The sequence below is a fragment of the Mytilus edulis genome, chromosome 3 (assembly GCF_963676685.1).
Source record: "Mytilus edulis chromosome 3, xbMytEdul2.2, whole genome shotgun sequence".
NCBI classification, from domain to species: Eukaryota; Metazoa; Mollusca; class Bivalvia; order Mytilida; family Mytilidae; genus Mytilus; species Mytilus edulis.
Genome location: NC_092346.1, coordinates 21,194,171 through 21,216,707, shown reverse-complemented (window position 1 = coordinate 21,216,707; position 22,537 = coordinate 21,194,171). Strand labels below are relative to the sequence as shown.

The 22,537-nt window shown below is 30.2% G+C and overlaps 3 protein-coding genes across 3 annotated transcripts in view; 1 reads left to right on the top strand and 2 right to left on the bottom strand.

Moving 5' to 3' along the window:
- LOC139514188 (propionyl-CoA carboxylase beta chain, mitochondrial-like) overlaps positions 1–22,537 on the top strand; it is a 43,972-nt gene that overhangs the window by 12,206 nt on the left and 9,229 nt on the right. The window contains exons 9-14 of the mRNA XM_071302994.1: positions 15,106–15,172; positions 15,644–15,764; positions 16,871–16,952; positions 17,314–17,437; positions 20,327–20,434; positions 21,016–21,116. Coding sequence (XP_071159095.1) covers positions 15,106–15,172; positions 15,644–15,764; positions 16,871–16,952; positions 17,314–17,437; positions 20,327–20,434; positions 21,016–21,116 — 603 coding nt within the window. The remainder of the gene's footprint in view (positions 1–15,105; positions 15,173–15,643; positions 15,765–16,870; positions 16,953–17,313; positions 17,438–20,326; positions 20,435–21,015; positions 21,117–22,537) is intronic.
- LOC139514191 (beta-1,4-galactosyltransferase galt-1-like) lies at positions 640–6,280 on the bottom strand. Its single transcript, XM_071302998.1, has 2 exons — positions 6,185–6,280; positions 640–2,177 (listed from the first exon to the last, which is right to left on the bottom strand). Exon 2 carries the CDS (start codon positions 2,142–2,144, stop codon positions 654–656), a length of 1,491 nt encoding a protein of 496 aa, XP_071159099.1. The 5' UTR covers positions 2,145–2,177; positions 6,185–6,280; the 3' UTR covers positions 640–653.
- LOC139518142 (uncharacterized) lies at positions 18,129–19,813 on the bottom strand. Its single transcript, XM_071309836.1, has one exon. The coding sequence runs from the start codon at positions 19,788–19,790 to the stop codon at positions 18,129–18,131; it is 1,662 nt and encodes a 553-aa protein (XP_071165937.1). The 5' UTR covers positions 19,791–19,813.

Below are 22,537 nucleotides of genomic sequence, written 5' to 3'. Positions count from 1 at the left end.
GTCCCTTTATAACGTTATATGCTAGCGGGGGCTCCATCTGTCTCCCTTTGGACACATTCCCCATTTATTTTTTTAGAAGTTACTATTAATTAATATTAATTTTAACCATGACTATGACATTTTATATTTTAATATTTTATGATGTATTTAAATGAGTAGTTATTGTTGCAAACTCCATAAGAAATTTGAATTGAGATCATTTTTGGAATAAGGGAAAGGGGGAGGTGAAAAAAAAATTGGGGGATTTGGGGGGGGGGGGGGCGAAGGGTTCAATTTTTCTCATTTCAGATTTCAGAAATTAAAAAGAAAATTTCTTCAAAAATTTTTTTTTGAGAGGATTAATATTCAACAGCATAGTAAATTGCTTAAAAGCAACAAAGAAAATTATAAGTTCATTAGACCATATTCATTCTGTGTCAACTATTTAATCACAATCCAAATTCAGAGCTGTATCCAGCTTGAATGTTGTGTCCATACTAGCCCCAACCGTTCAGGGTTCGACCTTTGCGGTCGTATAAAGCTGCACCCTGCGGAGCATCTGTTTGTAGGCTGTATGGTTGCCTATATTAATTGGTTATTTCCATATCTCCTTCTTCTGATATTGACAAAAGAGGATTTGTGTTGAAAAAATAAAGGAAAGAAACAATAACAATTTATTTTACAGAAGATTTTTGAAGCTCGTTTGCAGGAGCAAATAAATGCATAGTATTTTTAACGGCATCCTTGTAATTCTGTATCAGTTCGTCAGAGTACTTGAGAATTGTATCATCTTTCAAGTCTTTAAAACACGTCATATCTGGTTCAAAGTTTATTATACATGCTCTGTAATGATGAATCTTTGCTACATCTGGATCAACATATAGAACTTGTTTAAATTCATCGATAGGTTTGCTAACATGATGGATCCCTAACTCAAACACATTTTGAGGAACAGTTAACAATTTGGTTCTGACTTTACTAAGTTTACTGTTGCGTCTCTGAAGCTGAAGGATCTTTAGTTGCTGAGACGGATCAGGAAGTTGTTTGGGATCAAAGAAGGCACTTTGGAATGAAAATGCTGATATGTTTGAAATGGTTGGAAGTTTCTTTGCATAGTTGTCAAGTAGATCAGTTAGTTTGAAATATTCTAATGGAATGATAAATTCATCTAAATCTAAGAATCCTAGATATTTAGTCCTTGCCATGTTACGATAAAGACAGTCTTGTATGGTTAACATTTGTCCATGGTACCATATCTCCCTCAATGAAATAGTTGAAGGGAGAATCCACTCAACAAGTGTTATATCTCCTTTCTCCTGATAATGATCCAGAATTTTTCTTATGGAATCATCAATTTTATGTAAATAAAAGGTAAAATGAGTTACCCCTTGTATTTTTCCTAGTTCTATAAACTGTAAAAGCATTGGTAAATTGATTTCACCAAATAAAGGAGGAATACATATTCCAATTGGGTCCGTAAATTGACCTAATAATTTGAACTTTGAACTATCCTGATAAGTTTGCGATGTGATGTTGATTGGAACTAACATTTCCAAATTATTGCTTTCAAATAAACGTATATCTGATGTGGAAAGAGCATTGGAATTTGTATCTATAAATTGTTCTGGAACATCACAGAAATACATCCAGCCTCCATAAAATCTCCCATGATTCTCACACATTTCATGTCTTTCTGCATAAACACGTATCCAGTGATTTTGATATTTAAAAGCACAACCAATGTTTTGTGAACAATTAGATTGTTTTATTGTCATAATTCTAATTTTTGGCCTAATATTTGGTCTGTTGTCAAAATATGCAGAAAAGATGTATATATTTCCTAATTTTAGGAATGTTGTTTCCCGCTGTTCTGCATCACTTTCTATGGTAGGATTTTCTTCTTTATTTACATATTCATACATTTCCTCTTCATCATCATCAACTAAAACTTGAATTTCACTGAGATGTGATTTCCTGAATCTCTTTGGAAACCATGATGATTTGTCCTGAAATCCCCAGAATATAAAAGCGACAGTTAATGTGTACAAGGAGAGGGCAACTACTATTACAAGTCTAAAATTCGTTATTGATATTCTCATTGTACTGTCATCCTTACGGTTCTCTGTTTTGTTGATGTAAGCATCAACTTTAATATTCCTTTTCATTAGCTGAAACACAACTTTTTAGCTGCTTTCTACCTAGAAAATATTTAAACATAATTCATATATACACTTCAAGGAAACAAGGACATTGGCAATTATTTCAATATAAATTTCATATAAAACCATGTTTTTTTTCTTCAAAAATTATAATTTGGTCAATATTTCTTATGGATTTAATAAATGAACTTGATACCAATAGAAGCAAAATTGTCACAGATTTTTTGTTTGTAGTTCTTTTTTTACTGATTTTAATTTCTTTATTAATTCATTTAATTTAAGGTGTTTTTTGCCTGGAAATTTGCCAGAAATTTCAAAGAAGATTAATTGGACTAAAATATGTAGGCTCACATCATGTGAAATTGAAAGCAACCAAAAATTATGACCAAAGAGCAAAAACTTCAGACAATTCTGCATATTTTAACATACATGACATATGATATATGCTTTTTATTTAAAAATGTTTTGAAATAAAAAAAAAAAAAAAAAAAAATATGTAATATAAAGTTAAAAAAATAAATTCCTCATCAGAATCAATTATGTTGTAAATGTTTTACTTAATGATGATTTTTTTAGACTATTATTCACTACTTAGCATTTTGCATATGGCAACATTATGTTATTTGTGCCACGTGAGGTGCATTTTTTTTTTAAATCCTTCAAATAAATAATCTGAATGATTGTAATTAAAATGAAATGAATTCAATGCTTATCTATAAAAACAATGTGACCAAATATTCATTTATTAACTTTTCCTTTAAAGATTCAATTCTTCCAAGTTACGCTTGAGTACTTGTGTACATGTACTAGTTGTGATCCGTTTTAAATAATATCTAAAGAAGACATGAAAGAAATAGTTTAAGTGCATTAAAAATTATTACAAATATGTAAATATAAAAATGAAAAAATACTTGAGTTGCACAAAAGACAATACATCATATAGTGAATCATCATGAAGTCACCCATTAAACTTTTTTTTTGTGAAATTTGAATATATGCAAATAAAGAAGAGTTTTGCGCTATCCCTAAAATATCATGAGTGTTTGGGGACCAGTTGTATTTTACATTCTTGCAATTTTGTCATCAGTGGACGGTTGTTTCAATGGCAATCATACCATATCTCCTTATTTTTTATTAGTAGATACCCAAAGACAAATACAAATTGAAAAAGTGTCAAATATAAAAAAGCTAGCAAAAAAGGTGATGGAAACTGGAAGGAGAATGACTTTTTTTCTACTTGTAAAAGTCTGTTATTCTGAAAAATTCTTGGAAAAATGCCTCTTAGAATTCCAATGATCTTGTAGGTTCTTCTACAGGACATAAAGTTGCATGAGCACCTGCTATTATTACTTTTTATCTGAATAACTTTTGGATTTTCCCATACTCAGACACGAATATCATCATTTCTTTCCTGTTTACATCATAAGGAGATGCTAGATGACACATATCTTCCTTGGAAGACTCACATTTGTAAATTTTAGGGGTTAATCTACTGCACTAATACATGGTACAAACAGATGATTTCATGTTTGGTTGGTTTTATTTCAAGCAAATTATAACTCGCCAAAATTTTCCCTTATTCCTATAGTTTGTTTTTGTATAAACAAGAAAATTACAGCCATTATAGAGATAACCCTCATAATGATTCTTGATTTAAAAAAATCATATATATTTTTTTTTAAGTCTTTATGCTACAGGGCAAGTTTATGAAAGTTCAGAAAGTGTCTGAGACAGTCAAAGAATTAACTCGTCAAAAAATGTTCATAAGGGGAGGCCCCACTGACTGCCTAAGAGGGGACCTACTCCTGTCATGCTTCAGTGATTCCCTATAAAATCAACCAAATTTTTCCAACAAAAGAGGGAAACAGGGCACCCTTGGAACCTCTAAATCATCCTCTGTTCATGATCATAACTTAATATTTATTGCTTTTTGAAGTATCAAGAACTTAGAATTTTCTTAAATCATGATTACGGCTTTAAATTTAAAAAAAAATAGTTATTAGAAAATAAAAACTATAATACTGTACCGTTGAAGTTATGCAATTTTCAATTTATCAAAAATTTTACATTGGATTCAAACAAAATTTAAATTGAATTTCTTGACAGCATATGCAATTTGTTAATTGTAAGTGGATATATAGATAGAACAGAAGACTGTCATGACTGTGTTAACAAATTTTCTTCCTGATTTCTAGTGCATTGTTTGCAAGGATTGGATTTGTCATTTCTTTCATAGAAATTTAGGATTTAAATTTCTAGCCTTCAAAATAAAATTAATGGACCTTACTTTAGAGAATTTAATTTCATTGTCCTTAAAAAATAAATTTCAATAATGTCTGTTCACATATAATTTTATATCAATTCATACTGTGCCTCAATTGACTTAAATTGATAAAAAGCTTTAAAATCTATCAAACACCCTTATACACATATTTTTTAATTGACTGGAGAAAAAGATCGCTTAAAATGTTCTCTGTTTATTAAGTTTGAGGGTATTTCTTTTTTGAAAATGGGATTAAAAAAAGTAGAATTTTATTTTATTGTGTTCATATAAATTTATGGCACAAGGCCTTAGTAGGTCTAACCTCTATTAAATTCCAAACGTTATCACACTTTTTTCCCTGTATGCACAAGTTTTTTTCATTTTTTAGGAAAGTTATATATACATGTATATATATTTACATTTATATTTGGATATTTGTGTCCATTCTTATTTTACTCAACAGAATTATAACTTATTTACAGTTTTGGTATAGGTCAAGTTTAAGATATGATCTATAGAGTTTCATGAGATTTGCTTATATGCATCTACCAAAGGAGTAGGTTCAGTAAGACCCCTTTTTGGCCCCAAAATATAGCAGTTTTACAAAATTGTGATAATGTAATCATTAAGCTATTTATTGGAAAGTAGAATGATTCTGCTACATAAATATGGGCTGTTTTTGACAATACAATGCACATATATCGGGTACTAGCATCATAAAGTCATGATAAATTACTGAAATCTTCACAATTTTAGCATTTTAGTAAAATTTTAGACGGTTTCTGTCTAAAATGAAAGTGGCCGCATTCGTGTTCATTCATAATTTGAAATGTAAGTTGTATTTGATGATAATACATAATATATATAAAGGTTGAGGATGAGCACAGATGCGGCCACTTTCATTTTTGACGAAAACCATCTGAAAAGTGACGATTTTTGGCAAATTTGATAGATTTTTCATATATAAGCTTGAATCGGAGCGTTTTTAATGACTTAATCAGTTAAAATCTTTCACAAAAACTAATTGAATGAATTAAAATAGACAATTAAGTGTTTAAAAAGTGTCTAAAATATTTCGTCAGATGAACTTGAAAATTGAGGCCAAAATCGGCCCTTACCTACTCTTTCTTCTTAATGTTTTGGCAAATTTTTATAAGTTTTTGTACTCCCTTGTGTTTAACATGAAATTTATCTGACACCTTCTGCCATCAAGATGAATATTAATATATTCCCATAAGAAAATATAATCCCTTTATATTATAACTTTTTCTACAAAGCTTAAAGTTTTATAAGCTTACTCTGAATCAAGAGTTTACATAAAAATCTTTTTGCATAAAAACAGTTAGAAAAGTTCAGAAACAATTAGAAAAGTTTAGGTTAAAAATTGACACTGTTACTAAGAAATGGTTTTATCTTTATAATCTTAATACCTTGTTGAAAGCTTGGCAGATGTTAAACAAATTCCTATTTGAAAATTCTTTGCTGGACATGCTACTGAGAACACCAAGAACAAATATTTTCAGGTTTGTAGGTTTTTTGTTTTTTTATATACTAGCCTAAGATCATTTGCCATTTATTAAAATTGATTCCTCAAGTATAAATGTACACTCATCAAAATGATACCACTTCTGAATCAGCTCTATTCCTCTATTTTTACCACAGAACTAAACATAACAAATATTTCAAAACTTTTGATTATGATCATAGTTAATTATTTGATTTGTTGTATTAACTGATATTGAAAAGTGGTCATTAATTATATAACAATTATCCATTTTCTTACCTGCCTTCAGCAGCTGTAGCTGTGTTTAGATCTTACACTCCAGTGACCCACTGATAAAATACACATTGTGGAGGGTATTAAATTTTCTACACACTCAAATGTTGATTGGCTAATCATCGCCAGAGGATCATTTCAGGGAATTTTAAAAAGTTATGGCAGCAGAACAAATTTGAAATTGGATCTCAATTACTAAATTACTTCTATCCTTCATTACTGGTAATTAAACTAAATACTTTTAACATACACAACATTGAAAAAGAGTAAAACACAGAGTTAGTTGATTATTACTTATCAACTTATCAGTTAATCTCCATACATTGATCCAGTGATGATTGTTTTCAAAGATTTTTGTGAAGGGTTCCAGTATATGTTAACATGGATTGATTAATAGACCTTGGAGTTTAGAACATTTTTTATTCTCTTTTCTTTCCATCAAGTTATCAAAATAATAAGACAATATTTAAGTATTTTTGGTTATTATATTTGTTGGAAAATCATAACTTAGAAGGAGGAAAATTGCACTTAAATAATCAATGAATATATTGCATGTTAAAGTTTATCTGAATACCAGCCTGTAATTACTTAGTGTCTTATCTATTATCTTCCTAGTAGAAAGACATGGTTCATTTAATGTAACGTAAACATAGGCATTTGGCATGTTTCCTTATAAATAATGTAACTTGTTAATTAATAGGATTCAGTTTAGGATTCTTAAATTCATCTTATTCCTGAATCATTTGCATGAACATGATGGATCCATGCAATATATATATATATATATATTTAATTTTTTTAATTATATATATATATATTTAATACTGTTCTAAACATCAACCCAACAATGTTAGATCTGTAAATTTGCTTTCGCAAATATTAAGTATATTTAATATATATATGTAACACTCAGAAACGTGTCCTTCCCCCCAAACGTGTCCGATACTCCCAAACGTGTCCACATCAACGTCATCGAACTGCAAAACATGTCTAGTTGTAAAAAAGGCGTCAAAGCGTGTCATTTGTATTATTCAAACGCCTAAACGTGTCTATTTTTTAATTAACACCCAAACGTGCCCAATTCCCCAAAATTGTCCTATAATATAAAGGGAAATAAAAGATTGTTATACTGATATTCCGTAAAAATAAAACTGTCCTTTTCCGCTCCAAAAAAAATAAATAATAATTTAATTCTGAGTCACGATTAGTGTAAATTCCTAATAACCGTAAAGTGCAAATTCTTATAACTACACATTTAGGCCTAATCCCAAATTCCCGGAATAAATAAGGTACATACCAAGAGTTCCGGCAAATATTCTTCCGCATCTCATTATATAACTTATCCAAAGTATGTTGTCGTCCTGTCCATACATGAAATATTTGCCATGTAATGTCTCTTGTTTGCGTGTATTTAAGTGATGCTCGAAACCAAAAGTTCCTGATATAAAACCTTACTACCAGTTTATAATTTTAAGAGGTTTTTTTTCTATTTATTTTGAGAGAATCAAATAGTTTCTTAGTGAAGTTATAAAAAAAATTGGTCGTTACTGGCTCTTTAGATTTTTAAGTTTAACTAATGTTAATCCCGAATAATCGTAAACAAATGTAGGCCCAATACTAAATCCCCGTTATGATAATAAAACGTATGTATAGTATTTATTGTTAATATGATATCGTTCAAATAATGCATGAAATATTTGGCACTGGACTTATGACTCTTGTTTGTATGTCTTCACTTTAGTAGTGATGCTGGAAACCTAAAATTTATTAAAATACCTGATAACCAGTTTATGATTTGAATATATTTTAAAATATCAGAACTGTTGAAAAAAAAGGAAGTCAATTCTTTTAAAAGCCCGCCGTGCAGTATTCGCGGATTACAGCTGATTTCCTAATGCTTTGTTTGTATAATTGTTCATACAAGCTTTGTAAATAAGATTGACATCTTTAAACAATATATATAGGCATTGTTTAACCTGAATATATTATATTTGAATTTAATTGGGTTTTATCCTATGGATTGTACAATGAAAACCAAGCAAGCTAACCAAAGTTTTGTTCTACATGCATTCGAAAATTAGCTGTAATATAAAAGGCTTCATCGGAGTTTATTAGTACAATAATTACATAGTAAATGATTAATTCAACTGAACTAGAATTGTTTGTACATGTATGTGCGCTCTAAACGAGCATAATACTTGCAACTGGAATATAAGCAATTTCAGTCAAAAGTTGATTTATATGTTACAGGTTAAATTTGCAATAACAACCGGCATTGAACCAACTTATACTAATAAATGACCACTTCATCAACTGTGTCCCCCATTATAGAATTGCCGTAAACGTAATTGATTTTATTCATGTATTAGTGCTAAAAGACGTGAGACGTCCTGGCGTTTAATAGTGGACACACTTTGGCGAATAACAATTATCGGACACGTTTGGGGGTTATAAAATCAGACACGTTTGGGGAATATTGGATATTACGGACACATTTCGGGAGAATAGACACGTTTGGGGGAATCGGACACGTTTGGGGGACAGGACACGTATGGGAGTGTTACATATATATATTTAAAAGTGTTCTTTTACTATGTATAATGTTGAATATATGAACATATTTATGAAAAGTCTTTGACCTGTAACAATTTTATGCTTATCAATAAAGTCAAAAGGTGATCAGTGCTTATAATATACATGTAATTAAATTTATTATTGTAAGGATTATAGACAATTTTGATATACTATCACAAATTTTAAACTCTATTTGTCAAGATCTATCAGAAGTGCAGATTTGAGCCATCTTCAGGCATCTAAATTTGTGCAAATTAAAATGCTGCAACCTCAAATTGCACACATAAAATTGACAATACCCCTTTAATATAAAGCAATACTTTTTAACGTTTTGTCTGTTAGTCATGTTAGTTTACCATTTTAAGAACATAATAGTACACAATATTTCTTGTGCACATTTAAAATGAAATTTGTGTACCACTCAAAACTGAATTAATATATCATATTGTATGTGGTGAGACTATAATAAAATATTGAATCTGAATCTTGAATCTGAATCTATCAAAAGAAAAGAAATTAATTTTTGAAATGTTTTGTTTACTGCACTTCAAAATTAATTGCATATTTATTTTATACAATTAAATATAAATATAAATTCTATGACAATATTGGTAAAAAAATATGTTGACTTACACTCACATCAGGGAGTAACAAAAGAAAGAAGAAAAGATAGGGGAAAATAAGCTGATTTAGATCCAGGACCACCAGAGCAATATATTTATAAGCTGAAATGATTCCATTCAAACATGTTCAACAAAAATCCCCAACATTATTATTTCACAATCTGTTGCACATGTATCCAGCACAGTAATTAAATAGATTCTTACTAATTAAATTTTGTAAGGATCCAATTTATTTGTTCAGTCAACTGGAAACTTTGAGTGCATTTTATATTTTGAGCTGAAAAACAGATATTATATCATTTTTTCTACGCCTTGTTGAGTTGATGAATATGATTAATTTCAGCTGCATATTTTGAAACTGCTCCTAGAAGTCATGATCCTTCATTGCTCCTCAACCTTTTTGTCCTTGTTACACTTTTTGAATGTAAAGACTTAAAATGAAAAATCTCTCTCCATTACTTAATCAGTGTTAAGTTAAGTATGATTCATTCAGTATTTGATTTTTTTCAGATTGCAAAAAAATATGTTGATTTATAAGTTTAAAAATAGTAGTGTCATAATAATCAGCTATAATTTATAGCTATGTTGTGTCATGTGTACTATTGTTTGTCTGTTTGTCTTTTTCATTTTTAGCCATGGTGTTGTCAATTTATTTTCAATTTATTAGTTTACTGTCCCTCTGGTATCTTTCGTCCCTCTTTTATAATCATTTTCAATTTTAATTTGCCAAAACAACCAATAAAACAATTAATGATGAAAAATCCCCCCTTTCTTTTTACATGATTCAGTCCCTGATATATGCTTCTAAAAAATAAAGGCTGTTGTTGGCATTTTCTGAACTATTTTCTGCTGCCTTTCAATTGTTGCTTTATTAAACATTTTCTTTATGGGGTTGCCAAATTATGTATCTTTGGTTGAAAATAAAACAGATATAAACTGTGCTATGATAAATTACTTTGACACTTCAGAATTTATTTGATTTGACTTTTTATTTTCCCCCAAGGTTTTCTTTTATAATAAATCTTATCAGAATCATAAAATAATACTATTAAAATAATTATCCTTTAAACAATAGGTTTTATACAAATTTCAATATGATGTCTAAATTTGTTCACTTCTGGAAATGAACTTTTGATATGTGTCAGAAAGCTTTGGTGGGATCTCAAATTTCATGGGTGGGCTGATAATATCAAAGGATTGTTTTCTGTCTGACTGAGTTCAGCATCAAGAGCATTTATGTTTTTGTACATGTTTTATACAGAAAGGAAAAGAAAATCTTATGTACTTAATAAAGCAAATTTTATGGCATGATAAAATGTTTGTCTTACTTTTGCCATAGAAAGATTGTTTTAAGTGCCAGCAATAAATCTACATCTACGACTGTTCCTTTCATAATTCAGTCATAAAATAATTTTATGTATAGAATTTTTGTTTAATACAACTACCCCTTACATGCTTCAGTTGAAAGAAATTAATTATCAAGAAATGTTATATTTATGGTTTTATATTTTTGTGGGTAAAATTGAGTCTTTTGATCGACAGTGGATAAATACTTGTTATATCATCCCTATCTGCAAGTTTTGTGCATTCCTGGTGCAATTTGTTGCATTAAACACTGCATGATTTGTGAAGTTATTTACATAACTTTCCTGTAATCTTTGAGTACCCATGACATAATGTTTATAGTTTGACAAAGGATCAAGATGACCTTCATTCATTGGGAAGAATAAAAATTACTCTGATTTTAAATACTCTGCAGCTGCTTTTGTTTTTTAATACCTTTTTAACCAGTATACTGAGTCCATTCTTTATCATTTTTTCTGTTGCATATTAAGAACACAAGAAAGAGCTGTATACAATGAGGTTGTCTGCCATTTGAAACAGTGATATTCTAGCCAGCGCTCTCAATTTACTGTTACCGCATCCTAACCTTTATTTTGCTCTACACAAAATGACATAGCATGATAGTTTCAATATGCACTAGTCACTGCAATCACCTAGACCACAGTCACCACTTACCAATTTGTCTTACAGTTTGTTAGATTCTATCAAGATTGTTAGGTGATTTTTGTGAAATAAGTTAATAGAAATTGATAACTAATACTTGAAACTTGATAACTAATACTTGAAACAAAATTGCTAAAGGTTGCAGTCTTGAACTTGACTGCTCCATAGGCTTACATGCAAAACAGCTGATCTTTGAAAATAAATAAATAAAAAATGCTACGGTATATAGAAACATTTTTTCATGTTCATATCTTGTATGTACTAATGTGATTTAATCTAGCAAAAAAGTGGGTCATGACACAAAGAATAAAAAGTTATGTAACCCTTAAGTCAAAACATTTTTATTTCTACTTTCTGTTTGCTGATTTTACTAGGCCGCACCACTTCCAGTCAACATGATATCCTTCCACTTTCCTGGATTGATATCCCCAAAAAGATGTAAGATTTTTTTTTAAATCTATATATATGTTTCAATTCAGCATAAACCTATAATCAAACAGAAAAAATTGAGTCCAGAAAAAAATTCAGAAAAAAATGGACTATTTTGTTTCCCCTCAGTGTTTTGACTGTTACCTAAACAGATGATTATTTTGATGATCAGATAATGTGTGGTCATAAATTAAGTAATGTAATATGGAGTCATTTCAAGATAAAATCAGTCTTTGGTCAGCATGTAATGCTTAGAACTTTGTCATGTTTGTGTTTACATATAGTTTCTAGATATTTGTATTTATCAAACTTGGTCAAATTTTACCTTGTAGGAAAATGGTTAATTTTTATATTGGTTTCATGTCATCTTTGTCAGCTATGTCCGAAGACGGATGGTTTCCAGATAATAACTGTAGTATAAGTAAATAGAAATCAATAAAATTTCAACACAATATTTATAACCACAAAAGGAAGGTTGGGATAGGGGTTATGGTCCCATCAGTTTAGGAATATTAGGGGCCCAAAACATACATTTATTTAGTATCATATAGTTTTAGGACAATAAGTTGTGTATAAGTATAAATTGTACCACAATGTTCATACCATTAAGTAGAAGGTTGGGATTTATTTTAAGGGTTATGGAGAAAACAGTCTAGGAATTAAGGGCCAAAAAGGAGCCAAAAACAAGCATTTTTGGAGTTTAGGGACAATAACTTATGTTTAACTGTATGGATCTCTTCGACATTATACCACAAGGTTCCATATAATGAAGGGAAGGCTTGGTGTCAGTTTGAGGTTAATATCCCTGAACCTTTAGGAATAAGGGGCCAAAAAAGGATCAACAAGAAGAATTTTTCTAGTTTACAGACAATAAATTTTTTTTCTATTGTATGGATCTCTCTGAAATTATACTACAAGGTTTCATACTACAAAGGAAAGGCTGGAATTAAGTTTTAGGGTTCTTGCTCCATGGGGGTTTCAATAAGTGGGGAGCAAAAAAAGGGGCCCAAATAAGCATTTTTGTAGTTTTCAGTCAATAACTTGCTTATAAATCTCTTTGAAATTTTGCCACAAGTTTCCATACTACTAAGGGATGGTTATAGGGGGTAATGGATCAAATCATTAAGCAATTAGAGGGAAACATGTTTTTTTTCTGGTTAAAAGACAATTTAGACAATTTAAAAGCAATGTAAGGGAGGTAATTCAATTAAAATTAAAATTTAAAGAATACTGTTATATATATGTTTGATTACTTGATTACCTCCCTTACACTGCTTGAAAATTGTGTAAAAGGGAGTGATAATTGTCTTGAGATGTGTAGCTGTAAATTTATTTTTAGAAGTTACTGTTAATTAATATTAATTTTAACCATGGCTGTAAGTTATTTTATATTTTGATACTTTATGATGAGATGTTATTGTTGCCATCTTAATTAGAAATTTGAATTGAGATTATTTTTGGAATAAGGGATTGGGGGAGGTGAAAAAAAATTGGGAAGGGTGAGGGGTAATATTTTTCTCATTTTAGATTTCAGAAATTAAAAAGAACTTTTCTTCAAATATTTTTTTTTGAGGGGATTTATATTCAACAGCAAAGTGTATTGCTCAAAAGCAAAAAAAAATAAATAATTTTAAGTTCACTTAACCACATTCATTCTGTGTCAGAAACCTTTGCTGTGTCAACTATTTAATCACAATCCAAATTCAGAGCTGTATGAAGCTTGAATGTGGTGTCCATACTTGCCCCAACTGTTCAGGGTTCAACCTCTGTGGTCATATAAAACTGCACCCTGCAGAGCATCTGGTTATCATTTCTCTTATGGATAAAATTGGTTAAACCATAGGTACCAATGAAATCTGTATGTAGTTCATTATTTTTCAACCTTCTTTAATGCATATAAACTATGTTGTTTTATAACCAGAATATTTTTACCCATTTTAGTAACGGTCCAGTAAAACATGAATTCCTTTAATGCTCTTCAAATTGTCTTAGCTTATTTAATTCATTCAGGTCTATAACATCCCTTATGTTAACTCTTTACTGCTATACTTTCATCACAATTTGCCAGTAATAAAAAAATCAAAGAAATTTGCTACGATGATGTATCATCTTTACAATAAAAAAGATCAGAATCATTAAAGGGAGAAAACTCTTTTGATGAAACAGATAAATCTTAAGTTAAGCATAATTATATGTACAAACAGTATCTAATTGGAGCATGGGCTCATATTGCAACAAATGGTGAAATGTTTTCTCAGATTGCTATCAAGATACATGAAAAAATCCCAATTAATCAGTGCAATTACAGTCAAGTGCACTTATTAAATACCCATAACATTAGTTATATCAGTGCAAAACCATGTTAATTTATATAAAATTGAAGTTAAAAAATTGTGGTAGACAGATAGCATATGTTGGTTAACTCAAATCAGTAAGAATGTGTGAAAAGATGCTGACTCTATGATCCATGTAACAGGCAAACATAGGTAAAAAAAAAAAAAGCAATTTTTAAAATCAACATTATATGTATTTAAAATTTTGATCAATCAAATATTTTGAATTTTTTTAGTGTAAATGTTTATATTTAAACATGCATGCTACATTTCTTCAACAGTTTGAACATTTGAAGAATCTTAAGTTTTTAGCATAAATCAAAAGAATTTTAAAAAGGAAACAAATTGAACTTAGTACATCTATCAATAAATTAACTTTTTATATCTATGCAGATGTTGGCTGCATTTGAATACTTTTGAAGATTATTTAACCAATAAATGTTTTTTCCACAACGTTCATTTGAATTTGAAAAGATTTCTTTGCTTTGCTGATTTATTTCTCACGTGCTTTTTTTTCTTATTTATTGCTTTGTCCTTGATTTTATATGAACAGCATATGCTTTTTTTGTGTAATTGACTCTTTATTGGTTGAAATTTAGAAATGACAGCAGAATTTTGCAGACATCTGATGTTGCCTTTTAGGTGGCATAAAATATGGATGATACATATATTAGAAAAATAAGAACCTTTGATTTTTTAAAAATTGTTTTTTTTTGTGATTGATCAGTTTCTCAGTAATATTAAGTTATAGGTTGACTGTGTTAAGCCTTAAAATTCTTTTTTTCATAGATTATCATATGTGTACATCATACATATTTTTTGTATCATCAGTTTTTTTTTGGTCATCTATGATTATTTCAAGTATTTCAAGTGACTGATTCAAAATGTATAAGAGCAGATAGTATAGTAATTTGACTATGGCTTCTGTATGAATATTCCATATATCTTACTTTTATTTCAGTCTGTTACTGGTGAAGATGTAACTCAAGAAGAGCTTGGAGGGGCAAAAACTCATACAGCAACATCAGGTATGGAGTATACCAAAAGCAACATTAAAATTGAATATACTGTTAATTCTAAAATTTGTGCATTTTTTTTTTTGGCAAATCACCATCTATACTGGTAAAACTGTGAGGTAAAAATAATTTAATCGCCAAAATTTTGTGATGGAAAATTATAACTGAAATTATGAATGTGTCTTTAATATTGGGAACCTGATACTGTCACATTTTTCATATAAACAAAAAGCAGTGCAATTATTTTAGAATTTACATGTTTGAAATGGAAGTTAGTATGAATATTGAAATACAAATCTGAAGACTTAGATGTGGGGTTTAGTCCTATAGCAATAAACCAAAGAATAAGAAATTTTTCATTACAGCAAAAAAAAAGAATTATAAATGAAATTGTATCTTTGATAAAGTTTTCCTCTAAGAATTTCCTATGTATGGAGACTGTATCTTGTAACATTGGTATTATAAGAACTTTTTTTCCCCAAGGTGTTGCACATAAAGCATTTGATAATGATGTTGATGCCATACTTCAAGTCAGAGAATTCTTTAACTTTCTACCTTTGAGTAACAAGGATCCAGCACCTCGTAGAGTATGTCATGATCCACCGTAAGTATGTCACGATCCACCGTAAGTATGTCACGATCCACCATAAGTATGTCTGAGGACCACACCTTTTTACTGGAGTGACATAGTCTACTGATCGGAAGGAGGAAATAAGCAGAACTCAGTGTCCAAATCTGATTATTACTGTAGTCCTTTTCTTAATGAATAAAAAATCTACAGTATTCCAGCTTATCTACACATAACAACTGGCTACCAAGGATGCTAAAAGTTGTCACCAACAAACAGACAAATCTGCTAGCTTTTGATGATCAAACATAGAGGAGTCAATAAACTTGCTTTTACCAATTTGTTTCTTTGATAGTTTATATATACAGATATGTTTAAAACTAACATAAACTCTGTAGGTCAAAGAACCATAAAGTTGCAAGAGCATGTTTCTGACCCTTCACAATACAATGTACTAACCATTTGGATATAAAAATATATGGAATTGATGTACATGAGACAAGCCTGTCTTTGTACTGTATCTGTTTAGTAAAGGAATATAACTATTATTGCTGTTCTTGTCTCACCTCAATAAATGTTTCAGGAAACATGACAAAGGTGATGCTTTTCCAGCACATTGGTGGTGGCAGAGGCGTCAACAATTGTTAAGGTTTCAGCTTAGTTTAAACATTAATTTATAGTGGATTAGGAAACAAGTTATTACAACTTATATTAATCCATTTGCACCTTGCAAGTGATGCCTTGTAGGGGCATAAGCCTGCTTTTTTTTTTAAAACCCGATTTTGTATTACAGCATGAATTTATGTATTGTATTTATCCTGATGACGGTACCAAAACATGTTGATCAATAAATTTCAGCAGCAGTCCCTAAAGTGTTGTTGTTATAAGACTCTCTTTTTATCATAACAACCCTGCATACCCGAGGTATCCACTTTATGAACTCTACGTACTACAGATTCTTCAGGCGTTGCTTCACTTTCGTTTGTAATTTAATACTAATTATGGCAAACATTATACATGCCAGTGCAGGTCACAATATACAAAGGAATGTGCAGAAAACTTTGAAAGTAGTGCCTATTTAAAGATGAAAAAGTTATAAAGTATACAAGCTATTGAATATGAAATTGATATCTATTTTTCAGATTTAGAGATGTACCTGGCTTGGATACAGTTGTTCCTCTGGAAAGTACAGCAGCTTATGACATCAAAGATGTAATTCTTGGTGTAAGTATAGTTCTAAAACAACGTCATTTGTAACATCTGTATTCATGCAACCTTTAACTTTGAGTGTTTTCATAATGTAGTCAGCATTTTCTTTCATTAAAAAAAAAGGATCAACATTTAAAAGTAAAACTAGAGAGTCATCAGGAATAACTATTTCGTTTAGATTAGAAATGATGTTTAATTATTGACTTGCAAGTTGCATAATACATCATACATCAGTAGCATTTGTAGCAAATTCCCCTTTAACATAGAGTACACTTACATCCATATCATTTGGACTGTGATAGATATTTGTCTCATTTGCAATCATCCTGATTTTTTATATCAATTTCTCACAAATGTTTCTCGTTTATACATGTAGGTAGCTGATGATATGGAATTCTTTGAGATTATGCCTAATTATGCCAAGAATATTGTTGTTGGATTTACAAGAATGAATGGTCAGACTGTTGGTGTTGTAGGAAATCAACCTAAAGTTGCTGCAGGTATACAAAATTTAGAGAGAAAAGATTGACAGTAGTTGTGATAATGTAATAATATGATAATGTATTGAATAGAAAATTTAAATAAGAAGAAAAACATTATGATAGAAACAAATGGCAGCTGACATTTAAGATAAAAGACATTTGATAATGTATTCACAATTGGCAAACAACTTTTACTTTGAAAATCTTCAAAATACTTAAATGGTGGTCAGGAACAAATCTAAAATCTGTCAGAATTATTTTATTAAAATTATTCAATGTAAATCCAATTGTACTATCATGGTAGGGGAGACAACTCTAAATATATCAATAAATGCATCTAAAATTTCTAGCATGTAAATTTAGTTAATTATATATAGATACAGCTAGTTGTATGTTTATTCAAAGAAAATTTCATTAACATTTATAACTCAGTGTTGTAACTATGTATATTTGTGCATTGATTTGGTTGATTTTTAGATAATAAATGCTTCTTCTTTTTTAAGTTTCCCAGGCTTCCATCTGAATAAAGATGATTAATAACTGGTGCATACGTGGCCTATTTATTTAAACAAGTTTAAAATATTTTAGTTATATACAAAAATCAGTGCAGAGAACAGACGTAGTGATTAAAACAGATGAAGCTATTTACTAAATATACTAAAATATTAAAATTATCAGCTTTTAATAGTTATCTATTAAAACCTGTAAGTTAGGTTAGTTTTACACAACTTAGCTTAGCCTTACTAAATTTTTCTTTAACATACGTATTACATCCAATCCATAAAACTTGGTTTTGGTCAATACAAAGACCTAATGGTAATTCTATTCCCAAGCATTTAACATCCTTACATACAATAAGTTGCCCATCAGGATTTAATACATGTATAGTATGATTTTCACAGTCAGATACTAAAATAGTATCTGCAGAGGTTATTGCTATATCATCTGGATAGAAATGATTCTGATCTGAGTTGATACTGTTATAACCATTATAAGTCCAATAGAGTTTCCCCCTTTCATCTAACATTACTACCCTTCCCTCCCATTCTGTGTTTATAATATCTACAACTAATATCTTATCATTGAAAGATTGGATCCTGTATGGATATGTTAAAAGACTTTCAAATTCAATAGTAGTTTGTATGTAACAATCTTGGTTCATAATCACAAGTGTTCTAATACTGTCTTTTGTAGCAGGTATTTTTAAAGATTCTGTCAGCCCTATTATTATCTTATGATCTTTTGTGATATGAATACCTAAAGTTTTCAATGGAGAAAATGATTTAAATGTTTTTAATTGTCCATCTTTGGTATATAGTTTTATTTCACTTTCTTCAGATGATACAAGTATTTCTCCATCCCTTGTCTTAGCCATATCATACACTTTCATCTTCATTTCTCTTTCTACTTTGATACGATGATTACCAAATATAACTTTTTGTAGTTTTTGACTTGAATAACTTCCTACAAAGGCACAGTTGTCACTATAGAGTAGTATATTTGTCACATTTTGAATAGCACTTTGATAAGAGTCTATTAGTTCCAAGTCTGGAATTGTATAAAGATCACCAAGCACTGATTGCCTCCCTAATTTCTCTTGCATATTGCTAGGAATGAATGTGACCTCATTATGTTTGATTGTTTTCGCTGGATACTTTGGCAATGGAGATAAAATGTCTACTAGTTGATGATCCTGCTTTGCTTCATTTAGATTGTTTATTCTGGTTTCCAACTTATCCTCATTCTTTTTCATGGTGGAAAGTTCGTCTTTGATCATTTTTTCTGACTTTTTTGATTTTGCTTCAAGTTCTTGGAAAAGGTCTGCAACATATTTTGTAATAGACTCCTTCATTTCTTTCTCAGTTCGTTTAATTGCTTCCCTTGTTTCTTTTAAATTGTTATTCCCATCAGAGAGTATTTTGGTTAGTTTGTCCTTTGCATTTCTGAGAAACTGAAGGTTTGATTTCAATTTGTTTATAAGTTCTTCCTTTTCAGAGATTATATCATTATAGGCTTCATCCAGGGGTTTATAGTCATGTAGTTTATGAGTCTCAGTTAAACATTTTGAACAAGCTGGCTGACTGCAGTCTTTACAGAAGACGAAACACTTTTGTTGACTATGCATTGTACATACCATGCTCTCAATATCCACATTATCCATTGAAGGGGCAGCATCCTCTGTTTCAATTGATTTGTAACTGATAATTTCATGTTCCTTAGATGCCTTGCTTTTACTGTGTATCTTTGTACTGCACAATTGACATAGAAATAATTCACAGTTAATACACTTCCACTTAATCTCTGGTGATTCTTCACAGAACTGACACAGTGCTGGAGTCTGTGCTTTTCCATTAGACTGAGAAAAGTCCATTTTTATGATCGGTCCAGTTAAAATGGGTGCTCAAAATAATAGGATTTGTGTTGTCAATGTAAGATAATTTTCTCAGATAAAATCAAGATTCATTGATAAAATCAAGATAAATTATAGGATACATTTATAAGTAAATATCAAATAAGCAAATAAGATTTTATCATTTAAATGTTTAAAGGTTTGATAACAGTAAATATGATGATAATAAGTACATGTTTATTAATTTGGAAGTTATTTATAGGAAGAAGCAAGAAAATGTATGTATAAATAAACGTGATAAAAGGGAAATATACACACATCCATAATGTTTATGATAATTTCTCTTTTATTACAAAAAAGTTATTTGCAGTACATGTTAGTTACCAATAAAGGATGAATATATGAACCACTTAACTCTTTTCTGTTAAGCTGAAGCCATAATAAATTTGCCTGATTCTTACAAACATGTCAGCTACTGGGCTACTGGTAAAACAGTTGATCAAACCAAAAAGTATTGATAGCCCCTCATTTATATAATTTTTTATCTATATTTCCAGGTTGTTTAGATATAAATGCTTCAGTTAAAGGTGCAAGATTTGTTAGATTTTGTGATTCCTTCAACATTCCTATAGTTACATTTGTTGATGTACCTGGATTTTTACCTGGTAAGTCAAATCATAAAATGCTTGGTCACATCAAGTAAGATTTTAAATTTAGTGTTTTAGCACATGAGCTTTAAAATTAAACAAAGACCTGATAAGGTAGCTTGAGAACAAAATTTCACAGTGCCAGATGCATGAGAGAAGACCAAGAACTGGCTCAACCAGAAGGATGTGTTGTATTCCTAATGTTGGATGCATACATATAATTATTATAAACAAAAACTAGCAACAAGAATATGTCATTTAAATTTTGACAGTTCACTTTAAATGCTTAAAAAGGGAAGTCTCCTCTTTTTTGGAGCATTTCTTAATGGTGAATGAGTGAAAAATGTTGAACAATACTGACCCTGAGGGAACATAGAGGGTGAGTAAAATCCATAGGAGATTTGGCCTGGGGCTTCACCCCCTATAGATTTTACTAACCCTCTATGGATTTTTTGGGGGTCAGTAGCAAAAAAAACACAATTGTATTACAAGTCATTTGAAAATTTAAGTTTGATAATTTGATCCAAGTAATGTTTCAAATAATATTTTGATTTATTTATACCATGAATTACAATATTTGAAGTATATATATATTGCAGGTACTGGACAGGAATATGGAGGAATCATCAGGCATGGTGCTAAATTGTTATATGCTTTTGCTGAGGCTACTGTTCCTAAAATTACAGTTATCACTAGAAAGGTGGGTCACAGGAAAAAATTAATAAAACTATCACATACATGTATTGATTCTGTGTCCAATGCTAAAATATTTTAGATTCCTTCTCCCCCTCCCTAAGCTGACAAGAAACAGACTAATGATGAAACTTCTTTTTTCTGAAACCTACACACTATAAATTCTGTAGCTATACAAAATATAAAAATATTGATACTTGGAAAATGTAACTGGTGTGATAGGTTTGTGAAACATGCAAAATCTATTTTTTTCCTACCATTTCTTTTAAAAAAATAATGAAGTTATTGGTCAGATTTTCCTTTTTAGCTCAAGTGAGCTTTTCCCATCACTTGGCTTCCGTCGTCGTTAACAAAAATCTTCTCCTCTGAAACTACTGGGCCAAATATAACCAAACTTGGCCACAATCATCTTTGGTGTATCTAGTTTAAAAAATGTGTGGCCTGACCTGGCCAACCAACCAAGATGGCCACCATGGCTAAAAATAGAACATAGGGGTAAAATGCAGTTTTTGGCTTATAACTCAAAAACCAAAGCATTTAGAGCAAATCTGACATGGGGGGTAAAAGTGTTTATCAGGTCAAGATCTATTTGCCCTTAAAATTTTCAGATGAATCCGACAACCCGTTGTTGAGTTGCTGCCCCTGAATTAGTAATTTTGAGGAAATTTTGCAGTTTTTGCTTATTATCTTGAATATTATTATAGATAGAGATAAACTGCAAACAGCATTAATGTGCAGCAAAGTAAGATCTACAAATAAGTCAACATGACCAAAATTGTCAGTTGACCCATTAAAGAGTTATTGCCCTTTATAGTCAATTTTTAACCATTTTCAAAAATTTTAGTATTCTTATAAAAAATCTTCTCCTCTGAAACTACTGGGCCAAATATAACCAAACTTGGCCACAATCATCATTTGGGTATCTAGTTTTAAAAATTGTATGGCATGACCCTGCCAACCATTCAAGATGGTCGCCATTGCTAAAAATAGTACATAGGGGCGAAATGTAGATTTTGGCTTATATCTCTGAAACCAAAACATTTAGAGCAAATCTGACAGGGAAATTAAATTGTTTATCAGGTCAAGATCTATCTGCCCTAAAATTTTCAGACAAAACAGACAACCTGCTGTTGGGTTGCTGTCCCAGAATTAGTAATTTTAAGGAAATTTTGCAGTTTTTGGTTATTATCTTGAATATTATAATAGATAGAGATAAACTGTAAACAGCAATAATGTTCAGCAAAGTAAGATCTACAAATAAGTCAACATGACCAAATTTTTTAGTTGACCCTTTTAAGGAGTTATTGCTCTTTATAGTCATTATTTAACAATTTTCATAAAATTTTGTAAATTTTGTAAATATTTAGAAAATATTTTCCACTGTAATTACTGGGCCAAGTTCATTATAGATAGAGATAATTTTAGCAA

What these genes read in the sequence shown, in the direction of transcription:
- LOC139514191 (XM_071302998.1), bottom strand. Translation starts at nt 2,144, where the DNA reads ATGAAAAGGAATATTAAAGTTGATGCTTACATCAACAAAACAGAGAAC.
- LOC139518142 (XM_071309836.1), bottom strand. Translation starts at nt 19,790, where the DNA reads ATGGACTTTTCTCAGTCTAATGGAAAAGCACAGACTCCAGCACTGTGT.